We start from the raw sequence: 21,144 nt of genomic DNA, 5'->3' as shown, positions 1-21,144 counted from the left end.
TTTGTGCCTGGATTTGCATAATTAAAGTATGGAATACACTAAATGCCCAGATATTTGCCCTGAGTTACAGTTTGGAGGAGTCAATGCTAGTTGCCGAAAGTCAGAGCCGGTCTGCAGATACTGGGCAGTCGGAGTTGAGAGATTTCACATTATAACTCGCAGTGTATGATGGGCACAGACTCGGACACAAATTTTTAGCTTCAGACTATGATTCCATCCAGTCGGATGATAAACAACATGTTTGATATTTTGAAAGTATTTTAGAACACATCAATTTCATTTGCCATGCATTTTGCAGGCAACGAGGCGCATGTTTATTGCAATTGTGTAAGTTTGTTATGTTCAAAAAAGACTTAAAAATCTGGTAGTGTGTGATCCTCGTTTGTGTAGCGTATTCCAGCTTTATCCCGTCCTGCACAGTTCGTTCTACAGATATGAATGTTATCTCAGTTTGTGCAGGTTGTTTGGGCAGCAGCGATCAGAATTCCCATTTTTACTTGGCAGATGTTAAAATGGCAAAAAAAGCAATCACTTAGAACACCCTAGCAACTGCATAGTAATACTCAGCAACCAGTCAAAACACCTTAGTAATGGCATAGCACCTTCCTGACAACTATCCATAACACCCTAGTATCATGTCAGAGCCTTCTGCACAGGCAAGCACCAGCTACATTTTCTGAAGAGATTTTTTTCATTCCATTTTATGTGTGGAAGAAGCGCAACAATTACAACCAGCAGATTTAATAATATCTGCGATCATAGAAAATATTTCTGATCATCTTCTCATCTTTCTTTCATGTTTTAGTTCTCTTTCACGAATCTCTCTCTCTCTCTCTCTCTCTCTCCCCTTTTTTCTGTTTAGATGGTGATGTTGCGTAATGAAGTGTGTGGGTGCAAGGCGTCTGGTGTGTTCCTGCGACTCTCTGCTCAAGGTCTCATTGCTGACAACAACATTCACTCCAATGGAGAAGCGGGACTAGACATCCGCAAAGGGGCTAATCCTATCATACTGGTACACATTTCTTTTAGTACACTGCAAAAAAAAAAAAAAGAAAAACTACCAACTTGCATTAGATTATAAGAGTTAATATCTCTTGAATCTTATTTTCCACCCCAATCGCAAAAGAAAATCTCACCTTAATCATAAATCTAACCACATTTAATGAGGTTTATGCTTTAAACATGAAAATCAATTTGCCAGTGGCATATCTTAATATTTTACATGATTTTGCTTTTAAATAAATAAATTTGTTTTAAGGATGTTTAATATATATTTAAGTTTTGTATTTAAAGGAAAACAAGAAACTGATTTAAAACATTTTGTGTAGTTTAATCAAATTAATTTAGAACTAGTGAAGTGGAAAGAAGTCTATAAGGTATTTTGAATTTCCACTATCCCGTATAATTGTCTATGTATACATATAAACTTTTTCTTTTCTTTTCTTTCTCTTTTCCTGGCTGCAGTGTAATAGAATCCACAGTGGCTTGCGTTCAGGGATCGTTGTTCTAGGCAACGGGAGAGGTTCCATTCGCAGCAACCAGATCTACGGCAACAAGGAAGCTGGCGTGTATATTCTCTTTAATGGCAATCCTGTTGTCAGGTATGCAGTGCAGGCCGGGGATATTGTGTTTTAACGCAAATCAAATTGGATAACAAGAACCATTCGATATATTTGTTTGTTATCATGAAACTAATAAAGTTAAATATCTGATTTCTGTTTCCTTCTGTCTTCATGATAGTGGAAATCACATTTTCCAGGGTCTTGCAGCAGGCGTTGCTGTCAATGAGAACGGAAGAGGACTGATCTCTGGTCTGTTTGACTGCAGTGCCATTTTCCATTTAATTGTTTATAGGTGCTTCAAGCACTTTAGACCTTTCAAGTGTTTCCTCATGCTCTTGAAATGGCTAAATCAATTTTAACTGCTGCTTTACTATTCTCGTCTCTGATAGAGAATGTTATTAGGCAGAATCAGTGGGGTGGCGCTGATATCCGTCGAGGAGGCGATCCAGTCCTGCGCAATAACTTCATCTGTTATGGCTTCTCGGACGGAGTGGTGGTGGGAGAGAGAGGGAGGGGTCTCATTGAAGGCAACCACATTTACGGTGTGAATATTTCAGCTTTTTGCATTTAAGGCATTTGGCAGATGTTAGCTAAAATTTGTTCATTCTGTTGCAAATATGTGTAATAGAAATTAATTTTGTGCGTGATCGAGTGCCATGCAACACAAAAATGTGTGCCCTAACACAAAGGCTGCATCCGAAATCATATACTTCCCTATAGTAGGCGAAAAACAGTATGTGACAAAAGAAGTATGTCTGAATTCACTGTTTCTCATAAAAGAGTAGCCAAAAAGTACCTGCATGACCTACTACTTCTGGCGAGATTCTGAAGAGCGAATATTATGGACACTCTACTTTCCCATGAGGCCACAGAAGAGGATTTATGAATGGCAGTGAAGGGACGCAACTGATGCTAGGAGGTCACATGATGACGACAGCATGGAGAATGTTATGTAGTATGTCCGGATTGCATTCATACTATACACATTCATGCTATATAGATTGTACTTTTTTAGTGGTCCTGAAGTAATTACTTATTCAAAATAAGTACCTATATAAGAGAGTATGCGATTTCGGATGCAGTCGCAGCCCAAGACCAACTGATTTTAAAAGGATTTTGTTGCAGATTAAGACCAAACAAATCAAAATAAAGTCATAAATGACTTGCATTCCCTGGTGTTTTGTAGGCAACAGAGGCTGTGGAGTATGGGTTATGTCATCTAGTTTACCTCAGCTCATTGGGAACCATATTACCCATAACCGCATGTATGGGCTGGCTGTGTTCTGCCGGAAGGACACAGAGTCTGCAGTGAGTCGAGAGGGCTATCGCTCTTTACAGGACAGGGAGAGAGTCGTCGGTGTTGGAGAGAGGGACAGAGGAGGGCCGGAGAACTTCAATGAGGAAGGAGAACTGATGGCATGGGAAAGTGATATCGATAGTGAAGATGAGCGCTTTTCCACTCGACGGCCAATCACAGTTGCCCTAGTGGAAAACAACTGCATTAGCCACAATGGAGGTTAGTTGCTGTTAAATATCATGACTCTTTTGCCGCATCTGGGACATTCAAATTACACAGCTACTTTCAGAAGTTGTTTTAATTTTGCTGCTAATTGGAGCACATGCATTTTTGAATATGCCATGAGTGGTCTGTCACTATTCACAAATAAAACGTGGCCGGGATTAAATGAATTCTTAATTTGTGGCTATAATATCAGGCTTTTTTGTGCATGTCATGTGCAGGGCTCCATAGATTACCATTTTAAATGTTGTTTAATATTTTAAATATTCATTTTTCTCTTTTGAGAGAAATTTTCTTTTATTTCAGGGCTGTTAAATTTATTAAATATGCTGTACACAATTTTTCACATTTTTTTAACAAATTAATTTGATGATGACGTTTCATTCTGACTTTATGAAGTCTTGTTTAAATTGTAAAATGAATAACATTTATTTTATTCTTTTGACTTTCTACAGAGTTTCTACTTGCCACTTTCACCTTTTGCGACCGCCTTTTTGACGCAATATTCTCTGTAGCTACTTTGGAATTATATTTTTAATGGAAAGTGTTATTCAAGTAGGCCTATATTAAAATTTGAAAATGTTTCTTTAGGTACTTTATACATAACTCTAATAGTGAATAAATGTTTTTTTTTTGCTAACTTTCAGAGAATCCTTAAATATTAAGCCAATTATTTATTACAATTATATTGTAAGTTTTTACAATTTTGCTATAGTATACACATGCAATCAAGCAATTGAGATTTGCTATATAATATTAATTTTCCCCTTCGTGAGTGGGCTGTATGTATGTGGATAAAGTTGAACATACTTATATAGCTTACTTTATATAAAGATCTGGGCAATAATGTAGTTACATTTTGTAAGGAAATAAGAAGATCAGGCAATTGAGATTTACTCTCTCTCTCTATATATATACAAACTTGTACAGTTTACAATTTTTTGTGATGATATAAACAACCATTCAGCTCAGATTTGCTATATAAAATGTACTATATCATCATATCTGGTTGCCCTTTTGCCATCAAGAAGTTCTAAAAATCCTTAGTCAGCTTCACCTGAGTATCCCTGTCATACATGTTCAAATTAGATTGACATCTCATTCATTCTTCTTCTCTTCTCTGTCTCTCCAGCTGTCGGAGTGTATGTGAAGAGCAGTGAGGCTCTGAACGTGGTGTCCAACATGGTGAACAATAACAGAAGAGCCGGCATGTCTATCATTCAGAGCGCTCAGCTGACACGTTTAGTTGGAAACTGTGTCCTCTGTAATGGCTGGACTGGAGTGGCCGTGGACAGAGAGTGTCGAGTAGAGCTGCGCGGCAATGGGGTTTATAGCAATGGATGTCACGGTGTCTGCTTCCGAGGCGATGGGCTCATTGTGGAAAATGATGTGGTCGGAAATAATGCTGTTGGAATACGAGTGATGGACAATGCAGATGTTAAAGTGAGTTTGCTTCAATCTCTCTGTCACAGGGTTGAGAAAGTAAAAGCATGCAGAGTCTGTGTCTGAAACCAATATACAGAGGTAGATGGTGTTTTAACAGATAATGATTTTTGATGGCCAATATTGATACTGATTATTTTTGTACTGATTATTTAGTTTTGTAACTGATTTTTAATCGTTGTATTTCTACTTTTTGACAATAATAATAAAACTAAAATAATTATTAGACTGCAATAAAAAAAAAATTTAATTAAAATAAAATAAAAAAATAAAAACTTTTTATATTAAAATAATATTAATAATAACGCCAGGTTTTTAGCATATACACTTTATTGTAGTCTTAATAATGATTTTATTATTATAAATATTTATTTATATCAGTAATATTAATACATGTATTGTTGTTGTTGTTTAAATCATAATTAGCCTTTAAAAGCTCTTGCTATTTCTCAAAAATCTCTAACTTTTAAAAAATGTAATTAATTAAAAAATATGTATTATTTTATAAAATGATATTATAATTTTTTAAGTCATCATCTGTGTCTCTTCCTGACTATTATATCACACAATCCTGAGCGCACAAATTGGTGGTTGGCTGAAAGAACATTTTGTCGGATGGAGCAGTTGAAGGGGGAAACTTATTGCTAAACGTGCATTTTTTTCCCCTTCATTTTTATAAGCTTTTTGTTTTATTGATAAATAAGCTAATCATTAAATATTGATATGGTTATTACTAAAGCCTACATTCATACAAAAGCATTGGCTGTGTAGCAAATCCTTAGGTTTCTGACACTGCCCATGTACTGTTTGATCTGCAGTCCTGAAAAGGCTCCTGTTATCAGATGCTGACATTTGATATCTGTTCTGCAGGTCTTGCGGAATCGCGTTCAGGCATTGCGGGGTTATGGGATTTCCATAAAGGAGCGGGTCCGAGGTGTGGTTCAGGAAAACCTGGTTTATCAGGGCCACCCTACGTGTACTAAAACCCCCATACGGACAAACACACAGAACATGGAGTGTGTTGTACTTAACAACTCTCTGCTCAGACCCAGGTAGAACACACACGTAACAGACACAAAACTCTATAAATGTAGTCAATAAGAAGTAAAAGGCAACATGTCTACAATATATATCATAATATATAGATTTGGAGTGATGCTCCAAAAATTATTGAACAAAACACAGAAACCGAATGTAATTTTGCTGAAACTGAAAATAACGTTTATTTCATAATCAGTTAATCAAATTTATTTGATTATCAACTTCAAATAAAAACGTGTATAATATATATCCACAAGCTGTAACTAGTCGGTTCAATTCACCCAATTCGGTTAGTTCACCCAAAAATGAAAATTCTGTTCAATTCATCAATTATTCACCCTCATGTCGTTCCAAATCTTCCAAAAGTTCTTTTTAATAAAATCTGAGCGATTTCTGTCCCTTCATTGACAGCTACACAACTACCACTTTGGCACTTAAAAAAGTTCATAAAGAGATTGTAAAACTAATCCATATGAATTGAGCGGTTTAGTCCAAATTTTCTGAAGAGGAACGATCGCTTTACATGATGAACAGATTTAATTTAGGCTTTTATTCACAGATAAACATTCATCAACACACACATTAGTTATGATAAACGGAAGCTCAAGCATGTTCGCTTGACGCGCGAAAAACCAATGAGGTTCATTCTCGTGAGTTACGCAGCACATTTGAGCTTCTGCAAGAACCAATGAGGTTTGTTGTTGCGTGTCAAGCAGGTTCGGTTTATGTTCGCTGATCAATGTTTATATGTGAATAATGCCTACATTTAGTCTGTTCATCATATAAAGCGATCAAGTCTCTTCAGAAAATTTGGAAAACCGCTCAATTCATATGGATTAGTTTTATCTCTTAATGAATTTTTTGAAGCGTCAAAGTGGTAGTTGCATAGCTGCCAATGGAGAGTACAGAACTGCCTCAGATTTTGTTAAAAATATCTTCATTTGGTTTGAAGATGAACGAAAGTCTTAGGGGTTTAGAACAACATGAAGGTGAGTAATATTTGGGTGAACTAACCCCTTAAAGAGAGTTGTTTTCTTCACGCATCAACTGAAAATAGCATAGACTAAAATATCTTGGTTGATGGAAATGAAGACAACCCAGCCCTATTGTGTCTACACGTTTATCTGTTGTAGCTTATCCCACATTGTGTGCATGAAATAAGACAATGACACGGTCAAACGCGCCATCGGAGAAACATCAATTAAATGTCACCATTTCGGTCAATGATTTCGGCCCTCTGTCTCAGCCAAAGCCAAAAAGGAATTAAATAGTTGCTTAAAATTCAGTGCATTACTAATAATATATGGCATACTATATTTGACCTCTACTACTCTTTCTGTTGTAGATCACAAGCCCTTTGGGCCCTGGAAAATCCACCTCCTCGTCCCCACAATACTAACCCCTCTAGTGTCACCCCTGCCACACTCCCTGCTCACCTTGCCATCACCATGACAAACAGAATCACTGCCTCTGTAGAAAGTGGTTGCCATAACAACGGCAGCATCTTTTGCTCAATTTTATGAGGTACATAATTCCCAGCTTTATAGCTCAATGATGGATCAGATGGAAATTCATAAACATTTTCCCCTCAACATGAAGAACAGAGGAGGTCAAGGCACTGCTTCAACATTCTGGGTTGGATGATGAACAATTGGATTAAGCCTCAACCACTTTCACATCCAAATGATCTAAAAGCACTTTTTACCAATGGTAGCTTGTTTAGTAGTCCGGGAATCAAACTATGATGGTTTAAAGGTTTACCCAAAAATGAAAATTCTGTCATCAATTACTCACCCAAATGTCGTTTCAAACCCGTAAGACTGTTCATCTTCGGAACACAAATGAAGAACGTTTTGATGAAATCTGAGAGCTTTCTGTCCCTCCATTGACAGTCTACACAACTACCTCTTTCAAGCCATCATTAAAGTAATCCATACATAAAGTAAAACATAAATGTCACTCCAGTGGTTTAACCTCAATTTTATGCATATGAAACAATTTACCACTTTATTTACAAATTATTAACCTCTAACAGACGTTCACAAAAGCACCACAATGTACGCGTGATGTTGACGCGAGAGCAGACATTGTTACGTGGCCACGTGTTAATTAAACCACTGGAGTCACATGGATTACTTTAATGATGTCTTTACTACCTTTCTGGGACTTGAAAGTGGTAGTTGTGTAGACTGTCAATGGAGGGACAGAAAGCTCTCAGATCTCATCAAAAAGATCTTCATTTGTGTTCCGAAGATCAACTAAAGTCACCTGTTTGGAAGAAGTGAGTAATTAATAACATAATTTTCATTTTTGGGGCGAACTATCCCTTTAAGACCTATTTAGTTTTGTTTTTCACTCTCTCGAAATGGAAGTGAAGCTGGTCTGGGATCAGTGTTCATGAACACTTACTGGAGTTTGTATTTTATCCTGTTTCTTAATTCTGTTTGGCTAGCAAATCTGCTGATACCTGCCGCCCCGTCCAATACAGAATACATTTGTGCCGGAAAGCTTTTTGTTTTGTTTTTCAGAAACAAAACTGAGAATTGTTGGAAGCAAATCAAGATAGCAATTTTTTTTATTTAAAAAGAAATCCTATATGATTCAGTAAGGCACATGAATTTCTTTGTCCAGTGAACCTACAGCCTGTTGTTATCATTTCAGCCATTCACACAAAGTCAGGAGGGAGAACACAAGAAGTAGAAGAGAGAGACATGTCACGTGGCTTTTCCTCTCTCTTCCCAAAAGACCAGAACCAGTGCTGAAAATAGAAGATAAACAATTTCAGTGCACCTTGGGAATTGTAGTCCTGCTGGCTTCTGCTGAGATTCTTCAATGGACAAAAACAAATATGCACGCACTGAGTACTGCTGCCAAACAAGTGGCAAACTGGCAATATTTAACTCTCCTATTAAAACCCTCTAGTTTATGCACCTGTGCACATTACTGAAGGGTTTAGTTCTCGAATGACCTGGCAACCCTTGGAGAATTTTTAAGAACTTATCAGAAGAAAGACAATTTAAAGATCTTAAATGTGATTTCACAGGCACTGAATCAATATGTCTCTCAATGAATCATTCATTTTGAAATGAATAGAGGTGAAGAGTTTTACTAAATATTGGGATATGCAAAAACTGCTGATAGCTGTTTTGCTATTTTGAAGACTGTAAGCAAGATTATCATGTCGCTCCAGCTAAATAGTAGAATCGTGTGAAAACCCTTTTGATACGTTGTGATGTCAGAAGCCTTAATAGGTATGAGAATAAAGAGACTAATGATGAATTGTAATTTAAAGGGACAGTCCACTCAAAAATGAAGATACACAAAAGATATTTTGAATACTGTTGGTGAGAAAACAGTTTTGTTCCCAATGATCTCAATACTTAGACAAAAAATACTATGGAAGTCAATAGAAACCAAAACTTTTTAACTACCAACATTATTTAAAATATTTTTTGTTCTGTAGCTGAATGTCATACTCTCATGTTGTTCCAAACCTGTGAGCAAATGATGACAGAATTTTCATTTTTGAATGGATTATCTATCAAAGGGCTTGAAACTGGGTGGTTGTTTTTTTTTAAAGAGACCATGGCTTTGTTCGGAATGGAATCCTAGCTTACTATTTATTGAAAGCTGTGCAGCATATACTGTACATAAAACAGTAGGTTTTGTTCTGAATCCAAGTAAACATCACATCATTCACCTCATTGCTTGCGAGTGGCATCCAGTTGTCAACTTGCCATTTAAAAATGAATCGAGTAAAAAAGTCTTAACCTTTTGCAGTCTGATCAAATGACAGTGTTTTAGCAGTAATTTCAGTTTATTCATTATGCTGGAAATGAACATTTACTCCACGGCCTTTGCATTGCTTGTAAAACGTGGTAGACGGTTAGATATCCTGAATCTTTGCACACTGTGTACAGTATACATGCTATACAGGGATAGTATGGAAGTATGCCATTTCGAACATAGCCCATTACTAAAATAAGGATTTTGTGATGGGATTTTCTTCCAGAACACTAGACCTTATTTATCGAAAGGTAGCCATCTTATGTTAGATTTACAGCAGGCTGTTATTTTAGTAATGTTTTCATACCAACTGCTGGTTTGATTTGTAAAGTGCAATATGTATCTACTAAAATGTGCCTATTTTTACAGTATGGTTTTTATACTTTGTGCAGTATAAATATAATCGCTATCATTGAAAACTATTTTCTGTAGTTTTTGTGTTTAGTTGCATACTGCATAGATATGGATTTGATTCCAAAAACCCTAAGATGTTTTTCACAGGTAAAGCAATCCTTGTGCTCACAAGCTAAACATTAACAGTCAATCAACACAGGTGTAATTACAGTCATCTCAAGTATACCCAAATTAAACTCAATATGGACCGATTTTGCAACAGGTTGTTGTAAAACCAATCAGAACACAGGTAATTGCAATTTCCAGTTACAGAATAGTCTTTTATTTATCTTGCAAGAACACTAAATTGAGCAAATTTGTGAAATTGCAAAATGAAATGCAGTTATAGCCGGTTCCTACACAGCTTAGAAACGCACTACTGTCCACGGCTCAGTTCATCCTCTTGCGTTTCTTGCGTTCCACCCGTCGATCATAATGCACCAGTGGAAGCACCAGAGAGGCCATCCTGTGCTCATCCTGTATCCCTTCTCTACTGGTGACAGTCTGACGGGACAGGGTCAGTCCCATGGCCTTGGCCAACTCCAACATTCTGCAAACAAACATTTGAAACCATGTCAAAATAAAGATTAAAGTGGTTCTCAATTAACTTATTCATTATTTTCATTATAATAAAGATTACTTAAGACTGAATACCTGAAACTGAAGTGAAATAATTATGATTTATTGAGGCAACCCTGGAAGTTTGCTGAGGACCCCTAGTGAGCCCTGATCTATAACTATCAAGTTTGTTTAATTGTGAACGGAAACTGGATATCTTAAACGGTGTTGCCATGGCAAGAGATTAAAGTAATGACAAAAAGAGAAACAGGAGGAGCCTCAAAGCTTGGCATAATCATTTTACATGTACCCAGTGTAACAGCTTTTCATTAAGCTGCTGTTGTACTGGTAATAGGAGTGAGCAAGTAATCAACGCGTATAAACTCCATGAACACAGATGTAAGATGCAACCAATGTCTTTTATTTATTGTGCTCTAATTGATTAACGTTGCTTCCAGTTAGCTTCTTGTAGTGTCTCATTCTTTGTTGTTCAAAGAATCAAAGTCCATACCTTGCATAATACAGCGCACGAACATTGTCCATATTCCATGTCCTTGAACATCACTCTTTACCAGTGAAGCATGGTTAAGGCACCATTAAATTCAATCCAACACAATCTTAGAAGCACGGTCAGCATAATAGTCCACGTAGTACATGGCTTAACACGGTCAAAAACTGTGTGCTTCCCCACTACCAATACACCTGTTGTCTAATTACACATGTGCTCCTAATATGCCAATGTCAGAGCACCCCCAATGGACAAATATATAATTGCATTAAAATGGCTCCTACACCCAGTTTAAATGCATATTGGCCATTGTGCACAGTTGCCCTAAAGCCACCGGGCTGGCGGTGGCGCTGGGGCTTTGGCCAGTCATCCTCGCTGCTTGCAGCTATATTTTTTAGCATATAAAAGCCCTTTTAGTAAAAAATTGTTACATAGTACAAAAAAAGAATTGTACTTGTCTTTTTGCAGTTCAATCTTTCATGATTTTTATAAAGTAAAATATAATAACTCTCAATGGACTGAAGTAACAGGTTTACTTGATTATCAATACATAATGCATAATTTTAGAAAATTCATCTTAAAGGGTTAGTTCGCCCAAAAATAAAAAATTATTTCATTACTCACTCATGTCATTCCAAACACGTACAACTTTCTTTCATCTTCGGAACACAAATCAAGATATTTTTGATGAAATTGAGCGATTTCTGTCCCTCCATTGACAGCTACACAACTACCAATTTGACAATTGAAAAAGTTCATAAAGAGATTGTAAAACTAATCCATATTAATTGAGCGGTTTAGTCCAAATTTTCTGAAGAGACACGATTGCTTTATATGATGAACGGATTGAATTTAGGCTTTTAACATATCAACCCACACATCAGTTGTGGTAAACGGAAGCTCAAGCATGATCGCTTGACGCGCAAAAAACCAATGAGGTTCACTCGCGGGTTTCATCATATAAAGAAACATCATATAAAGCGATCGAGTCTCTTCAGAAAATTTGGACTAGACTGCTCAAATTCATGTGGATTAGTTTTACGATCTCTTTATGAATTTTTTGAAGTGTCAAAGTGGTAGTTGTGTAGACTATCAACAGAAATTGCTCAGATTTCATTAAAAAGATCTTCATTTCTGTTCCGAAGATGAACGAAAGTCTTACAGGTTTGGAACGACATGAGGTTGAGTAATTAATGACAATTTTCATTTTGGGGTAAACTAACCATTTAAAATGTGAGTTTCAAATATGATACATCTGGCTATTGAGTAAAGTTTGTCACTCAGTCATCGTTGTATTGCACTGTATTATGTCACAAAAAAACTATAGAGCTTTGACCACAAAACTAAGCATTTAAATATCCTAAGACGTATTACTGTAAGATATAGACAGGCGCGCTGGACGCCGTTTCATGCGAGGGGGGCTGAGGGCTGGGTTGGAAAATATGTGACGTCATTATGTTGTGGCTGACGACAAGACATGAAATTTCTCTGTACTGTATAGCCTATAGAGCTGGTAAGTCCCGCCCCTTCCGCTAACCCCACTGGACCTCTAGGTTGAAAAATCGTCAATGCAAGTGAATGGGAGAAAATAATAATTTTCTGGTCCCGTTTGAATTGTGCCATGAATGTGAACATATGTTGTCTGTGAATTTTTTATATAATTTTTCGTGTAAAGAATGCTACAATTTAGCGGGTAGAAGTTTGATACGGGTTGACTTTGTGTGAGAGCACTTTGTGGACTACAACTCTTCGCTGCTTTCGACGCGTTTGAAACGTCACCACCACTCGCACACGGACACTAGCTCACGGATCCCGCTAAACATGGCTGTGTCTTTGGTGCACTTCACCGCCTTCTTTCAGGGAGAGGACAAAATCGTTGAGGTTGGCGAAAAACACGGGTAAGTCAACTTTATGGGGTGACGTCTCATAGGCGACATGTAGTCTTTCTCGTTATGTCTTTTCCACAACTGCTAGCCGAAGAATCATACCATATACTGTCAAACTCGTAACATGAAAAATTATATAAAAAATTCACAGACAACATATGTTCACATTCATGGCACAATTCAAACAGGACCAGAAAATAATTATTTTCTCTCATTCACTTGCATTGACGATTTTTCAACCTAGAGGTCCACTTGGGGTTTTACGGATGGGCGGGACTTACCAGCTCTATGTGTTGTAGCCATTAAAGAAAACATTTTTAGTTTCATATTTATGTTTAAATATTATCGGCTAATGTTATTTTTTAATCAATATTGATTATGAAAGCGAGCATATGCAGCATGAGAAAGGTAATGATAGCATACATCATGAGATGTGCAATATGTCTGGAGACATTGATTGTCCGTAAGACATGATTTTGACTATTTTTAAAATATTTTCGTTTTGTATAAATTGTATCTTAATTTTGATCAATGTTTTATCAACCAATTGCCTGTATTTAATAATTTTTAATACAATATTTAATATAAATATATAGCAGACAATGTAATAAGGCGCCGGCACGATCACTTGCATTGCACGTGAACTGGAGGGCGCCGAAACTCAGCTTGTGCATCACAGATTTGAGAAATATAGGCTATCTATTATAAAAAGCTTGAAATGTCTACTTTTAAACGAAACTATTCAAAACGAAAATAAATGAGCTACTCTCTGATTATGTAGGCTAATCCATATGAAATGTGCACTTCACATGCATTTCTCTCTGGCGTTCATGGCGAGTCCACATTGTCAACTTCTTTGCAGCGACACAGAAAACACCAGTTTATTAATAAACAATTAAATGTCTCCTTTCTGTTTTTGACACATTCATACTTTTGCCGGTTCTTTGCAGCAAGCTTTATGCATGCACTTGAGTGCAGCTATATAGCCTACACGCTCATTATCCTGTATATAGCCTATTTAAGTAATAAAATTAATATAAAGGGGTGATTTGTCCATCCGGAGGCAGCCCTTATTTCACTCGAACCAGCAGGTCATTCTGGGTTGAGCGAGCGACCCTGAGCGGAATGAGCGAGCGGAGCGGAATATTCAGAAACGCGCTCTGCTCACGAGCTCTGATCGGAACAAAGCATGACAAATTCAAACTTTTTTTTTTTTTTTTCTCCGTAGCTTGAACACTCACTACATTAGGCATAAGAGAGTTAGTTAACGCTTTCCATTTATTTATTTTTATTTCACGTTTTTAAAGTACAATATTACGTTAGTCCACAGCCCCCCACCACCTTCCCGCGCTACTGGATATAGATTGACAACTAACATTTGTAGTCTGCTATAATGCTATGAAGATTTACATTATTAGAATTATATCTAAGTTTTTGCACATATCAATATCAGCAACTGCACCAAATTGCATATTGTTGAGTTTGAGCCTCTGGATATATTCTCCTATAGTATATCATACTATATGATCCATAAAAGCTTGAAGTATCAAACATGATACACAGAAATAAACTTTTGTCTTAAAGGTTGTATCAGCGATTTCAGGCCCAAACATAAATTATCACATTCATCTAATCTTTCCTCTGTAGGCAGCCTAGGCTCTGAGATCTGCACACAAAAACAATTGCTTTCACCACCACCGACAGGGGTGGGTGTTGAGGTTTTCGCGTGCAGCTGTCATAGGCAGCCGTCATAGGCAGCCGTGCACGAGCGCAAAACCTCACAACACCCACCCCTGTCGGTGATTGGTTGGAACACTATTTATTTTGGTTTTGAGTGGTTGGTGAAAGCAATTGTTTTTGTGTGTAGATCTCAGAGCTAGGGGTGGGAGAAAAAAATCGATTCTTAGATGTATCGCGATGCGGACGTGGACGATTCTGAATCGATTCACAAATGTCAAAAAATCGATTCTGTAAAAAAAAAAATTGTTTTTCTTTTCTAATAACGTAATATTGACGGAACGCAAAAGGCGGAACTCTAAGCGGACGTGCAGTGCGCGTGCAGTCTGTGGCGCGCGCATAACAGAGTCGCGCACATAACAGACGCATGATGGCTGAGCGCCAAATTCGAACGGCACCCTCTTCGTTAAAAGCTAACGTATGGAAAATTGGCAATTTCATTGTTACCTATTTAGTATTTTTTGTATGAAAGCTGCTTTCAGTATTTAGTTTTCACATCAATATACTGTAAACCGATCTGTTATACGTACGTTATACTGCCCTCCACAGTCACAGTATCAGTGCAATGCCAGTCACAAAAAGTTACATTTTGACTGTGCTCTCTGCAGATGTTCATTCACTTTTTTTGTATAAGCTGTTTTTGATTGTGGTATACAGCAAACATTTCAAGTCATAACTCTTTATTATTTAGTTGTGTATAAGAGCGGCTTTGTATGTTACTAATTATTCAGAATATGCGTCCACAAGCATTATATGAGAGCTGCTGGTACATCGTTCTATATTTTTGAACAAAAACTGTTTGTGATTTTGCTACAGCAAAATGTTTTTTTTTTGTCTGAAGGATTATATTGCTCATTGGAAATAACAAGAGGATGTTGGTTAGAAGTCTATTATTAAATGCAAGAGATTCAGAATATGCTGAAGTTTGTATTAATTTACTACAAGTACGCTGCTAGTACAGGCACACATTTATTTTCCTGTTGGTTCTTTGCAATGTTCAAATCACTTCCATTTGTTTTATTAATAAAATTAATATAGGAAGATGGAAGTAAGTCCGTTATGGGTCATCATAAATACTTTGCTTTAAAAGTACCAAATAAAAAAATCGTTAATAATCGATAATCGTTACCCTCTGAATCGTAATCGAATCGAATCGTGAGGTGCCTAGAGATTCCCACCCTTACTCAGAGCCTAGGCTGCCTACAGAGACGCGTTTTTTGACGGCCTGCTTATGGGGCGGGCAGCTAGCAGATCGTTAGGAAAGATTAGATGAATGTGATCATTTATGTTTGGGCCTGATATCGCTGATACAACCTTTAAAGTTCAATAAACCGTTCCACTTCAAAAAAATAAAATAATCTGAGAATGATTTCATATATCAGGCTTTACAGGGTTAATGTGTAGAATAATACATTTGACTGACTTGTTATCGCTGATGTCCATGTCTCTATGTAAGAGTGTGAGGTTAGCCGTCTGATGACCCATGTGCAACAGTAAAGCCAAACAGTGAGAAACCAGTTTCATACGCATGGATGTCGACACTGTGTTCCTGAGTCTGTAGAGAGAAACATAACTTGCATTTAATGACCATTGTCTGAAATTTCAGAGGTTTTGAATAAATAAAGGCAAAAATGAAGTCCAAACAGGCTACAGGACTGTGCCTAGTTAGGACACACACACCGGCCGTTGTGGAAACTCTCCACTGTGAAATTCTTCAGCACTTTGTTGTTGATGATTTTGGGACATCCATTCTCAGTACCAACTTGCAAAAGAGAGTGAAAATTATAAGGTTATTTAAAGAAGATGGACATATACAGGTGTGGTCAGATTTATTGGCACCCCTGGTAAATATGATCAAAGATGGCTGTAAAAAAAAAAAAAAAAGTATTTTCAATCACATAATGAAAAATGTTTTTCTCCAAAACACGCTGGCCACAAGTATGGGCACCCCTAGAATCTTTTATGAGTAAAGTATCTCTGAAGTATATTCCCATTAATATTTACAGTTTTTAGCACACCAGGGTGACTAGGAACATGAAATTGTCTGACTTTTTTCACAGGAGTATAAATAGGAAACACAAAGGCCAAATTCCCTTAATCATCCATCACAATGAGTAAAACCAAAGAAAATTGTTCTGATGTGCAGCAAAAGATTGTTGAGCTTCACAAAATAGAAAGTGGCTGTAAGAAAATAACTAAAGCATTGAAAATCCCCATTTCCACCATCAGGGCAATAATTAAGAAGTTCCAATCAACTAAAGATGTTACGAATCTGCCAGCAAGAGGAAGTGTGTCTATATTGTCTCAGTGCACATTGAGGAGGAAAGTTTGAGATGCCAAAGACTCTCCAAGGATCACAGATGGAGAATTGCAGAGATTAGCAGAGTCTTGGGGTCAAAGCCTAAACAAAATATCAAACAGTACCTACATCACCACATGTTGTTTGGGAGGGTTTCAAGAAAAATGCTCCTCGCTCATCCAGAAACAAACTCCAGCATATTCAGGTGTCAGACACCACTGAAATTTCTAAAGGGACTGGATTCTATGGTCAGATGGAGGGAGGAGCTTTTTGGCAGCAAACCCACCAGATGGGCTTGGTGCAAACAGGGATAAAAAGTATTTTTTTGCTAGAGGGTTCTGCACATCGTGTTCAGATACATGGTATCGTGGATTCTAGCAAATACCAGCAGATTTAAAAAAATAAAAACCTGACCGCTTCTGCTAGAAATCTTATAATGGGCCGTGGTTGGATCTTCCATCAGGTCAACGATCCAAAACAAACATCAAAATCAACACAAAAATGTCACCGAGTACAAAATGAAGCTTCTGCTATGGCCATCCCAGTTCCCAGACCTGAACCCTATAGAAAATGAGTGGGTGAACTGAAGAGAAGCAGTGCCAACATGGATCTGGGAATTTGAAGGATCTGGAGAGATTCTGTATGAAGGAATGGTCTCTGATCTCTTGTCAGATGTTCTCCAAACTCATCAGGCATTATAGGAGAAAACTCAGAACTGTTATCTTGGCAAAAAGAGGTTGCAAATAGTATTTAATAAAGGGGTGCCAATAATTATGGCCAACGTGTTTTGGAGAAAAGCATTTATTTCATAATGCAATTTACCCCCAACTTTCAATTCTTTTACTACAATGAAAGGTTAGATTTTTGTGAATTTTTTTGTGAAAAGATCAAAAAGACGAACAATGCAGATATATTTTCACAGCCATCTTTGATCATATTTACCAGGGGTGCCAATAATTCTGACAACAACCATACAACCAGTATTCTTGAAATCAATACATTATTACCATATGATCTACTGGCACAGACAAACTAAAGAATTTAACTTTTTCTTTAACACTCACATTTGTAGGATACACTACGTTTCTGTAGTGAGACTTTGATGAGGAAGGAGAGGTACCAGGCACAACGAGACTGTCTGTCACGAGCTGTGTCCTCATTGGGAAGTGATTCAAGATGTGTAAGAACAGTCTGCGGACTAGAGAACACATTTTTATTAATAAAAACAAGCATTTCTATAGCATTTCTATCATTAATCTGGATCTAAAAAAATTTTTTTAAAAAAAAGCCAAAACCAACAACTTTTCCAGCCATTTCCAAGATTTTGGAGAAAAATTTTGTGCCGTGCTGGAATCACAATTTTATTCTCTGATATTTCAAGATTATTAAACATTCAGTTTGGGGTCAGTCATTTTTTTGAAGAAATTAATTATTTTATCCAGCAAGGATGCATTAAATTGATCAAAAGTGGCATATTTTTACAACCTTTGGAAATAGAAGGCAATGCAGATATGCCGTCTTTGACCGGCGACGCAATAACACAGGCTGTTACACTGGTTTAAATGGCTGATTTCTCTGGATTTAAACATTATTGGAAACATTTGGGATAATGCAAGTACACAAGTCAACAAAATGTATAACATTGTTCTAATGATTTGTGTCATGTTTTAGTCCAAAATCTTACATATTGTGCCTTTAAAATAGTAATGATTTTAATGTTTTACAACTTTACTGTTTTACAAATATATCCAGCCTTGGTAGTTATAAAATAATTATTTCAAAACTTTGAATTGGTATGCGTGTGTGTTATCATAAATAACCCTTGTCATCAACGGCATGATGTTCTCCATACCAAAGCTCAGCTCTCATCTTCTGCAGGTCTTCAGGGGTCAGCGCTGCCATCTTCATTCCAACATCCTTCAGCGCATCAAACTCAATTGGAGACAATACTAGAACAAAGTTAGGGATCTTGACACAGAAAAAAAATGAAGTGGAGAAACATATATATAGAGAACTAAAAAGGATACATTGGTCAAAGGAGTATACATCTTCTGGTTTTTCTGCTGCAGTGTTGCACGGGGGGAGGAAGAGGGGGGTCTCTGTCTTAGCCTCACTTTCATTCACTTCATTACGCAGAGCTTAGAGACAGAATTGAAGAGCCATTGCTATTAATCCTTTTCAATGCGCAATTTAGTCATGAATTGTGAAAACCCATACTGCTACTTACCTTCCACTCCTTTCCGATCTATGACGTTGCTGGCAGCCAGTGCCACAGCCTGCTGAAGCATTTCGTTGCCCACCTCGTTGAGTCTCCTGGAGCTCAGAGCACGCTTCTGTTTAGTCGTCCCGAACGCTTCAATGAGAGCATCCACCTGTGCCCAGACAGAGAAGACACACATGGTTTATGACTTCTTCAATGATGCACAAGTTTTTCATTTTTTAATTGAAGTACATTTCTGTATTTTTTGGGGGGCTCAAAGACAAGCGTCTAAGGGTGATTCAACTGTCCTCATTTCATAATGAAGTAAAAAGCTGAAAAGATGAAATTCTTCACCATAGCTAGTTTGGAATATTATTTAGTAATTTCTTAGACCACATGACTTGTATTCTAGATTCTAGATTCTTAGATTCTACATGACAAGTTTTTAACTGCATGTTTTTATTTGTCTAACCATTGGAAGGAGAAAAACTTTTTTTAATCAACATTAAAGCATTTTTTAAAGCTGATGACATGAGCACTGGCGCGAGGGTGGGACAACAACGATCCAATCAATTCCCACTGAACAAAATGTTTTCCTCATTTGAAAAGCCATTTCCCTCGGATGTGTCACAATAGAGAAGAAAATTATGATAGAAAATTCTGTCTAATGCCAACCTAATATTTCAGATAATTTTATAATAAGGCAAGGTTAGTTGTTTTTAGTCCCCCCCCCAAAAAAATATATAACATAACATTTATAAAATATTCAAATTTGTAAAAGTGCTTTTGACTTGATAATGGTATAAACATTTTACAAAACCAAATGAATATAAAAATACATTTCTAAGAAAGGCACATATTCAGTTACTCACCTTCTCTCTGTATGTCTCAGCTTGCTTTGTGTTGTCATCTGCTGCGGATTCACCTGAAGACACACACTCAACAATGAACTTCTCTTTCACTGACATCCCGTCTAACAAAAGACAATGCACATGGCTCCTATCTCTATTGTAGACAACAACTATTCTGTTGAAGAATTACAAAGGAGCCATGATAAAATATTTTTTTAGCAAACCTTATGACCAATAAATGACTTTTCCAATCATTAAAGATTTAATTTGACATAAATTACACTCACAGGAAGCAATCTCAAGCTGGTGAGATATTTCAGTATGGAGCTAAATGTATTTTTAAATACACAACTATTATACAATAATAATAATAATACAACTTATACTGTACAATAATATCAATAGACTTTATTATAATTAATGACTTTGAAGCTTGAAAACAAGCATTTTAAACCTTCTAATCATTTTCCATGACCATGAAAAGCCCTGAAAAAAAAACTGTTATGCCACTATTATCATACATTACAAATGTACCATATTTACCTGGTATAAGAGGCAGCATATTGAACAGCTGAGCATTGTGAACATTCATTTGCATAGTGCTCTTGTCCAGAACTCCCACAAAATACCTGTTAACGACCATTACAATCCCATTATTCAGAGATCCAGTTATCAATCAATTAATCGTTTTTTTTTATTTTTTATACATATCACCTCACACCTGCACAGATTATTACATTGCGACGACCCAGGCCCAAAGTTGCTCCCAACATAGGGGAGTCTGTTTGATTCTGCAACCTAACATGGGAACAGAAAATGTTTCTTAACACCACAGTCGCCAGATTTACTTCAAGACCTAAAATAAAAATGGTTTCAATCTGCATAGGTAGATTTACCACAATCCGTCTGTTTTTCTTTCTGGGGTTGACTCCATCTTCGTGTTTGAAGAGTTTGAAGTCCAGATGCTTTGCTTTTCTCACGAGTCCATTAGAGAATTTAACTACAGTGACAAGACTGTGACTTAAAAATATGGAAGCGACTAAACAACAAACATCTAGCAATGATTTTTGACTATTTTAGCCTACAAACTATTCAACTGAGCACGTTAATACGTGATTGTTTGATTTGGACACGAGCACGGTGCGTTTCCACGTGGATTAAACGCAAAGATGGAAGTGTATTTTTAGTAAATAAGAGTCAACAGATAACGCCAACAATATATTTAGTACACCTATGATGATTAGGATATTAAAAAAAGTTACCAATATACGCATCCTTTCCCGTTTCTTCACATGATTTCCATGTACAGGTCTCCGCCATTTTCTTCTTCTTTGAGATTTTATTGGCGGTTGACAAACAAC

The 21,144-nt window shown here is 36.9% G+C and overlaps 2 protein-coding genes across 3 annotated transcripts in view; one reads left to right on the top strand and one right to left on the bottom strand.

The window, feature by feature from the left end:
• The window catches only part of fbxo10 (F-box protein 10), a 26,054-nt gene extending 15,709 nt beyond the window's left edge, over positions 1-10,345 (top strand). The window contains exons 4-12 of one of the 2 annotated variants that reach the window (XM_079848527.1): positions 863-1,012; positions 1,465-1,601; positions 1,741-1,811; positions 1,952-2,104; positions 2,749-3,078; positions 4,214-4,524; positions 5,395-5,576; positions 6,911-7,089; positions 8,227-8,277. In XM_079848527.1, the coding sequence (XP_079704653.1) occupies positions 863-1,012; positions 1,465-1,601; positions 1,741-1,811; positions 1,952-2,104; positions 2,749-3,078; positions 4,214-4,524; positions 5,395-5,576; positions 6,911-7,088 (1,512 nt within the window). In that variant the 3' untranslated portion in view covers position 7,089; positions 8,227-8,277. Of the gene's footprint in view, positions 1-862; positions 1,013-1,464; positions 1,602-1,740; positions 1,812-1,951; positions 2,105-2,748; positions 3,079-4,213; positions 4,525-5,394; positions 5,577-6,910; positions 7,090-8,226 lie in introns of both variants that reach the window. The other variant, XM_079848526.1, reaches the window with a different exon arrangement.
• Positions 10,135-21,144, bottom strand: LOC307145427 (DNA-directed RNA polymerase I subunit RPA49-like; the record flags this gene model as incomplete). Its single annotated transcript, XM_079848546.1, has 12 exons — positions 21,046-21,144; positions 20,680-20,783; positions 20,505-20,581; positions 20,327-20,412; positions 19,805-19,857; positions 18,960-19,104; positions 18,760-18,870; positions 18,585-18,681; positions 17,797-17,930; positions 16,114-16,195; positions 15,857-15,988; positions 10,135-10,294 (listed from the first exon to the last, which is right to left on the bottom strand). Exons 1-12 carry the CDS (start codon positions 21,101-21,103, stop codon positions 10,135-10,137), a joined length of 1,239 nt encoding a protein of 412 aa, XP_079704672.1. The 5' UTR covers positions 21,104-21,144.

Source organism: Squalius cephalus, assembly GCF_949319135.1.
Source record: "Squalius cephalus genome assembly, chromosome: 2".
Lineage (NCBI taxonomy): Eukaryota > Metazoa > Chordata > Actinopteri > Cypriniformes > Leuciscidae > Squalius > Squalius cephalus.
Note: the sequence above shows the minus strand (reverse complement) of the source record. Positions and strands in the feature narration are given on the sequence as shown.